Source organism: Patiria miniata, unplaced genomic scaffold, assembly GCF_015706575.1.
Source record: "Patiria miniata isolate m_02_andy unplaced genomic scaffold, ASM1570657v1 HiC_scaffold_21, whole genome shotgun sequence".
In the NCBI taxonomy this organism is placed as follows: Eukaryota; Metazoa; Echinodermata; class Asteroidea; order Valvatida; family Asterinidae; genus Patiria; species Patiria miniata.
In genome coordinates, this window is record NW_024037060.1 from 1,321,914 (window position 1) to 1,330,379 (window position 8,466).

The 8,466-nt window shown below is 39.8% G+C and overlaps 1 protein-coding gene across 1 annotated transcript; it reads right to left on the reverse strand.

Annotated features, from left to right (window-relative positions):
* Positions 1-1,138: 1,138 nt before the first annotated feature.
* On the reverse strand, positions 1,139-6,963 carry LOC119729496. The gene is made up of 5 exons (XM_038202067.1): positions 6,790-6,963; positions 6,094-6,132; positions 4,671-4,808; positions 3,463-3,613; positions 1,139-1,548 (listed from the first exon to the last, which is right to left on the reverse strand). Exons 1-5 carry the CDS (start codon positions 6,893-6,895, stop codon positions 1,476-1,478), a joined length of 507 nt encoding a protein of 168 aa, XP_038057995.1. The 5' UTR covers positions 6,896-6,963; the 3' UTR covers positions 1,139-1,475.
* Positions 6,964-8,466: the final 1,503 nt, after the last annotated feature.

Consider the following 8,466-nt stretch of genomic DNA (forward strand, 5'->3'; position numbering starts at 1 on the left):
CCCCCCCACATTTAAAATCTTGAAGTGAACATTTTCCACTTGCCTTCAGTGCCCACCGTTTGTGCACACCCCACGGTCCTCCCCCTCCCCCCCCCCACCCCAGTTTAACCCTAGTTACATCAATGCGGGCTGACGGCAGTGTGCTACCTGGGAAGCATATATAATCCACATGTCATGGAGGGGAGGGGGCTTTTTCCTCTCCATTTTGTGTATAGTGTAGATTTTTACAGCATGGTATCCCCTAGCTGCATCAAATATCACGTTATACGCCGTCAAGTTTTGTTCACCAATTTAAGGACTGTAGATGTGCACGCAGCCGGGAGCTATAGCGCAGTATTTTCAATTGAAAACCAGAAGTAAAACATGCAAGCAAAGTGGGTTTGTGGTACTTAATATAATAATTCACGGTAAAAATGGCACCAGAGCACATATCAGTAGAGAAGACTTGAAGTCTTATATTAAGCCCATCCTTTTTTTCTCAAATAATTTAGTATGAACAAAAATTCATTTCGATGGCAGGGTAAGAGGAAATTGCACCACAAATCTGTTTCATTTTAAGGTAGTGTTATGCCTTGGGTAAAAATTAGAGCCAAAAAGTCTATATTAGACCTGAAAATCAGCCATGAGGTCCGAGTCATGGTTCCAATTATTGCTGTTGTGATACTGCTGCTTTAAATTCATTGGGGTAGTAATCGATAGAGGGAGGTATATTGACATACCATACCAATAGAGGGCACTATTGATAAAATCAGGACAGGGCGTGATTATCCTTTATGAATTGAAGTAACAACAGAAACAATAAATAATATGAGGAGTCAAAGGTATCTCATGTAACTACATGTATTTTAATGAGCCGCTTTGAATTATTCACCGTTCACAACGTGTGCAAACATACGGACATTCAATACAGTAGGTAGAAAGAAAGAGAAAGTCTATTCCTAATAGTTTTCATTTTAATCCAATAGGCGTAACTGAGGAATGATAAGTTTAGTCGTTTGGAATTTGTTGAGAGGTGTCAGTCATGAGTACGTTTTTGAGATCAAATTACCCCGAGTAACATCTCCATTCTACTTTGTTTTTGCAAATGTGACGTCATACCAATATAACCACGCCCGGTCTACTTTGACTTGCATCTTTATTGAAGAGATAAACGGCAAACACTAAGGAATCGTCATAATATTTAACCAACAATGATTTTTTTGTGGAGTTGGATATCACGCATGTAAAGGTAATGCCATGACGTATGATCACATAAATAGCTGAGTAAACAGAACAGGTTGCAAAAGGAAGCACGGTTGCCACCGTATACGTGTGCATGCACCATAGGTTATAAGTTTCTAAACACGAAAAAGATTATTCGCTAACTACTAACGAAGGATTTGGATAGCATAACATAATTGTCAATTATTAAAGCATACATTCTGAATCCCGATCAATTTTTAATTTGAAGGGTCGCTCTGGAAATACATGTATCCTTAGTATTCGTCGTTGTACATCTCAAAGATGATGCGGTACCAACCATGAACTCGCTTCCAAATCAGAGCGGTCCTGTGGACACGGACAAAAACATTAAAAAGATTTTATCAGTGTCTTTTAGATATGCTGATCTTTCTCCCTTGATCACGTGAACAACCGCGTGAATCTAATCCCCTACAGTTGTATACAGCATTATACATCAGCCTCAGTCTGCCAAACTCTGGATGTATGTACGCTTAGCCAACAGATGTATCTTCCCCACGACCCCAACCCACCCCCTTCCCCTATCCTGACACGGGCATCGTACTCAGTCACACACTTTAAAAACTTATGCGAGCACCCGGCCGTACGTGCACCAGTGTTGTAATCGAGACCGGATAGTCCGAGATCGAGACCAAAACCGAGACCTGAAGATTCGAGACCGAGACCGAGACCCAGACCAGCCCCTTCAAGGCGGACCGAGACCGAGACCAATATGGTCCGAGACCGAGACCGAGACCGAGACCGCTGATAATAAATAACAATTATCGAAATAAAAAAACAAGACACGTTATTATAGTTGAAATATGTAACCTTTCTATTCACAAAGATTATAGACCAAAATTTTGACCAGTGGCAGTGTTGACAAATTGATACATGACACCTTACTTGAGCAAAAAGTAGTTACACTTAAGAAATATGGGCTTTGACATGTTGTCTGCACCCAATCGTGACAAAAGTAAAAAGTTAAAGGCAGATGTTTCATCTGTTATAGGAACTCGGATCCTAAACTCCACAGTCACCCCTTGGTTTCAGCTATGACTTCTAACGGATATTTAAAGATGCAATTTTAATTTTATATTGTGCCTTTGTTTTCCTAAAATAAATAAAGGACTTAACTTCTAACAAGACTTGTGTACTTCATTTTAAAAATGGGAGCTAGAAATTGTTAAATTAATTTTAAAATTTCTGTCATAGAATGTGGACTTGTACATGTAGACCCACAAGTTGCGAGGTGGTAGCCAGAATGTGCCAGATATGGATTTTTAATTTTTTTCTGAACGGGATATTAATTTTTGAGGAATAATGGGGTACTTCAAAATGAGCAGCCAGAAAATGGGGTCTCATCATACACTCTCATGGCAACAGTGAGTGGTAACTGGTAAGAGTGTGTGAGTTCAATGCTGGAAAATCAGGTAGGAAAATTTACTTTTTCTTCCAAATACTGTCCCAAATTAAAGAGAACATTGTGTGGGGTCGAAAATATAACTAATTTGAAGCACCTCATTTATTATCAGAATACAAAATGCAAGTGATTACGCCCACAGGAGTGGGCTAAACTACACAATCCCCGAAAATGGCAGGCCCTTATTGCATAAATTGTTACAAGTTTATACTTTGCTTTATGTGCCCGACACAACAGATAAATGCCGAACTTGTTCCAAATCGTTCAGTGACTGGTACTGCGGCAGCTTTACTTTTGGGATTTTCCAACGTGCAGTCGAGTCCAAACCGACCACGATATATAACAAGCTTGATCTACGGGCTAGCAAATGTTTTAACTATCAACGGTACTGAACAAAGTGAACACAAAGTAATCGATCGAGCTGTAAAAGCTACATATTGACAATCTCGACCCGAGACCAGCCAAAATATCGAGACCACAGGGGACCGAGACCGAGACCAAGACCGAGACCACAGCTTCCGAAACCGAGACCGAGACCGAGACCAGCAAAAAGTGGTCTCGAGACCGGTCTCGAGACCGAGACCGGTCTCGAGACCTACAACACTGACGTGCACCACTGATTTCACAACTATGCCGGAGCGGAGTCGAATTTCAAAGTGATACTACCCTTCGATGTAGCTATTTTATCCGTATTTTCTTTCCAAACACAAACAAGTCAATAATCACCCAATAATTAACGACTGGATTTGATCGTTTTAAAAATTAATTGGGTTATAAATTTAAATCAAGCTAGGTTTTGGTATTACTTCACTTTGACTTACTTTCCCTTCTTGTGGCTTCCATCCGGTAGTACAGTGTCGTGAGCATGCACTTCAAGCACGAGATCCCCGCTTGCTTCCAATGGTTCAATGTGCTGAGCATCATGTTTGGTCACAGTAACATGCTGAACCCATCCAAGGTTTGTCGACAATTCTGGAAAACATTGATACAAAACAGGTGATTTCAACTCCTCTTTTAATTGCTACTTCAGATCCAATATTCCACAGGCTTTCATATACCGACATCACTCATATACCAAGGAAAGGTTTTGAGAGCTTTATGGACGACTATTGTGCTCGGACCAATTTTCATGATTCGGAAAGTTTCATCTTTTTGGATAATATTTATAGACTAATTTCTAGCTGTAATTAAATGTGCACAGAGAAGTTTTGGGAACCGGTACATAAATGTTCACGACGATTACGTTCGTTTGTTTCATTATGTCTGACTCTTGGTCAAAATCAGCTGTCGGGCATTGAACAACCGACGTACAAGGGCGGATCCAGAACACAATTTGGGGGGGGGGGGGGCCAAACATTTTTTGGGTTCCCCCCAAAAAGTGGGTCAAAAAAATTACGGCGTGGGGTTCGGGGCCCGCTTAAGGGCCCCGAATTTTTTTTTGGATTCTAGATGCTCTGTGGTGCGATCTGAGGCAATTTCTGACCACTTTAACCAATGTTTTTTTTTGAGGAAAACATGGTGGTGTACTCATTGCCTGCCTTTATTGCGATGTCAAAAAGTGGGTCAAAAAAATTACGGCGTGTGGTTTGGGGCCCGCTTAAGGGCCCCGAAAATTTTTTGGATTCTAGATGCTCTGTGGTGCGATCTGAGGCAATTTCTGACCACTTTAACCAATGTTTTTTTTTTGAGGAAAAGATGGTGGTGTACTCATTGCCTGCCGTTATTGCGATGTCACATAAAAAAAAAAAAAATGATTTCGTTTTTTTTGGGGGGGGGGGGGCATGGCCCCCTTTGGCCCCCCCCCCCGGATCCGCCCTTGCCGACGTAGGGCTTAATGGTCTTGAACAGACGAAAATGTGAAAATGTGAAAACCGGAAACTTCATTTCCATAAGGATGGATGAGAATTATATTTTATATTAAATAAATCACATTCGAATCTGTCACTATAAGTCTAAATTTACAACATGTCAGACTGTGTCCTTTTATGAAAATTTCTTTTCATCTTTATCTAGAAACTGATGGTCTTACGGTCAATTCCTTGGTATGATGGGTAGCCATCCGGTACTACGATCACATCAGGGGCGTAGAAACTCAAGATACACTCCATGTCCTTGTGCGTTACACATTCCCGAAGTATGTTTCCAGCGTAGATGATTTCATCAACCACTGTCAAGAAACAATTATTAAAACCAAATGAAAGTAATAGCTGTTCGCAGATGTAGACTTTCCTTATCAAAATTGCAACTACATGTAGTGATTTCAATGTACAGTCATTAAACATTATACTGGTGCATGCTATAAGGTCTAACAAATGGACATGACTAGTCAGCTGAACTAACCAAAATCTGTCGAAGATTGTGGCACCGCCTCGCACAATATTCCGTATAGTTTTATTTTAAGAGATAAGCGTAAGCCATTGTTTAACAGAAAACCATGACGCTGGCAAATTCTCCTGAGGTGACTTGCTTGCGCTATGGCCTCTGTGACGGTACAGAAGATGAAGCTATGTACGATTTAAAGGCAATTTACACGAGTAAATTTTGGGATTGTTTTTTTTGGTTGCCGAAACAAAGAACAGTAATACAGTAAATCTGAAGCGGATTACTAATTATAAAGTTCTACTTTTGAGACAACCGTGAAAAGCACCCTTTTGTGGTATGATCCCAGTTGTCACTCGGGGAAATAACTATGTGTAACCGATTGAAAGCTAAACCAATTTTGGTCAATTTGGTGCAGTATTTGAAAACAAAACAAAAATATTCCAGCGACATATTGGGGCCAACCATCGTTTGGGAAACGATGGTAATTCATATTTTATTGAAAATGACAGCAAAACAGGCGCCACGATTTCATACGATGCTTGATATAAACAGTCAAGTAGCACATTTCATAATTATTGTGGCAGTTCCCTTTGTTTTAATGTTTGTAAATGATAGACGTTACCTTTAATGTCACCTGAATGTGACAAACACATAGTAAGTAATGGATCTATATGAGGAGGATAATATCCAAGGAAATGCCGGGCCGTAGCTAAAAAGCTATTAACTGTTAACACGCCATTATAGACACTTTACCTTTACGTTACCATAGGCCTATACTGAATTATTAAAGCCTGTCTAATGGCGGATCCAAGGGTTGATTGGGATGATTAACCAGCCCCCTTCCAATTAACCGATTTTTATTCTTTACATCATGATGAAAATACTCACAAATTTCCTTCAGCTACCAATGTTATCGCTAAGTTTCACAAATCTCAATTCTTTGCTAGCGTTCAGGTCGGGTCTTTTATGCGTTGACTGCAACATCACATGCACCCTATGCATATCCCCAATTAACAAATCTTGGACTTCAACAACTCAGCCAACCCCCTTTTGGAAAATTCCGGATCCGCCATTGTGTCAGGATTCGCAGTCTTTTGGAAAGATAACACATGCAATAATTGTCGTATTACCATGGTGATCTGCTACGCCACGGTTCTCCTCTTTGCCATCTTCAAGAAAGCAAACAAAACAAAGTAATCATTTTGGTTATTTTGGTCTTAGTATCATCAACCAATATGTGCGAAACTATGTGCTACTAGCGCCTGTGTGTTAGTCCAATATACAGCTTTCATTAATATTATTTTCTGGTGATATTTCCCAATTTTTCCTATTTCCGCATTTGCCCTAAATATAAATGAAACTTTGTGTTTTTTTACACAACATTTCTGTGTAGACCCACTGGGCAGCGATCAATATCGGTTAAACTTTTTGTCATAGAATTTGACTAGGCAGAAACGTCAAAGTAATATCCAGTGGGGAAAACATTACTCCTTTAACCCTAAAAGGAAACTCGGTACTTGCATCAAGCAACTTATCATGAACATACCCAAGAAATTTCGTGACTATAGGTCAAAGGGATTTGAAATCATGGCTAGTTAATTACTCATATGTACGAATGGTAATTCTGCTGTGTGTACACGACGTATATGGGAAAATTCAGTTTTTACCGGAACATTGTTATGTTTTTGGTATAAAAAGATGCGCAAGGATCGAGGCTAAAAAGTCATTACAGCTCGGGTCGCGAACACATTTTTTTCAAAGCTATCGCGGAAAAAGTTGAGGGCGGATTCCGCCCCGGCTCTTTTAGGGTTAAGGCTGTTACAAACCTTCTAGTACTTTCCCGCCTTCTACCGCAGCCGGATACTGGCCTTTGATGGGCGCGTTCAGCAACCCAACCACCAGAAACACACACAGCCAGGTAAAAGCAGACATGTCGTATCGTTCAGAGGGTGGTTTTCTTCAAGTCAGCACTGTATGGTAGATAACTAGCTGATTATCGTTCGATGTGAGTGGAACCAGCCTCGAGGTAGACCTTAAATAACATCTACTCGTGCTGATTGATTATGCAGATGTCGTGACATCGTGACCACGTGATGCAATCAAACCAATAACAGCACGCTCCGTTCATTTGTCATGGGTTCGTTGGACATTTCGGGTTAAAACCGGTATTTGGCAAGGCCTAGTCCTGCAATGGATTTGTGTGTGCGTTTAATTTGTGGTGTTGCAGAAACAATTCACTGAGCAATGAACAGTTGTTTAGAAATAAATGAAAGTGAACAAACGTTTTTTCGGTGTGCATTTGATATTCTCAGGCCTCATAAGGTGGTGGTATGGGGACTTCAATTTAGGTTTCTTGACAATTTCATCTTGGCTATTTGATGGCAAAATTTCACAGCGAACGGACACATCGTCCGGATCAGCTAGCAAAGACACCTGTATCGTCATATCAATCAGTCACCATTCAATATTTTTCCACATGAATGGCTAAAAATGGGCCTAATGAAAACAAAACCAACAGACGAAATTAAGGCACATGGACTGAAACATGAGGGGGAATATTAATTGATTAATTAAAGTCTAATGCTTAGAAACTAACAGGTGAAATTGTGTGTTGAAATTAACCAAATTAATGATTCGAAAATATGAATTTGTTTTAAACAACAAAATATTGTTTTCAAAATCTATTGAAATAATTTGAATGGGTTTGTATGAGTAAACTTTGCATTAGTTTTTTAATGAAAAAAACCCCCATATCGCAACTTTTATATAGTAAGAGACAATAATTATTTTAACCAAGAGCGTATAAAAAAGCATATAATAAGATCAGCTTTATTTACAGATAGAATAGGATAACACGTGGTCACGGAATGAAGAAATGGGATAAAAATGATTATTTTTCTAGATACTAAATTCCCAATATCTAATTTTCCTTGTAATTATTTGGTGAAAATAAAACTAGTTTTCATTTGTTGCTTCCATCGCGTTGAATTACTGTCACGCACATCTATAGGCCTATCTGTCTGAAAGTGACCTGTTGAACAAACTAGCACGCACGTTCCGCTCAATCGGACGTGGACAATTATTTGTTCAAAGTAGATACAGCGGGAACCAGCCTATGTCGAACGGAATTTGCCTTGGCAAGCAGGCTCTCCCTCTATCTTAAAGCTGTCTTTCAGAGTTTTCTAGCTTTCATGCATATTCACGCGAGAATTAAACGAGAAAATCTTCTTTCAAACACCATTCTGTATACATGTAGGGTTCAGCAAGCCCTGGAAATACTACATCTCTAAAACTATGTATCGGGGGGTGGGGGGGGGGGGATCAAGTTGCATTTTCTCCAGGTACTGGTTGCAAGTTATACAAAAAAGTTCAATTTAGGACGAGTCGTTTGTCATCCGTTGAAGATTTCTGCATCGAACATGGAACACTGAATTTACGAGCATGCACAATTTATTTGGCAAACTTCTTTCCGCAAGAGTTTTGTTATTGACAATCGTGAGCGA

What these genes read in the sequence shown, in the direction of transcription:
- LOC119729496 (XM_038202067.1), bottom strand. Translation starts at nt 6,895, where the DNA reads ATGTCTGCTTTTACCTGGCTGTGTGTGTTTCTGGTGGTTGGGTTGCTG. An exon ending in ATCATACCAAGGAATTGACC is followed by an intron (nt 3,614 to 4,670) that starts GTAAGACCATCA and finishes AATGTTTTCCAG; the next exon opens with AATTGTCGACAAACCTTGGA. An exon ending in GGAAGCCACAAGAAGGGAAA is followed by an intron (nt 1,549 to 3,462) that starts GTAAGTCAAAGT and finishes CCGTGTCCACAG; the next exon opens with GACCGCTCTGATTTGGAAGC.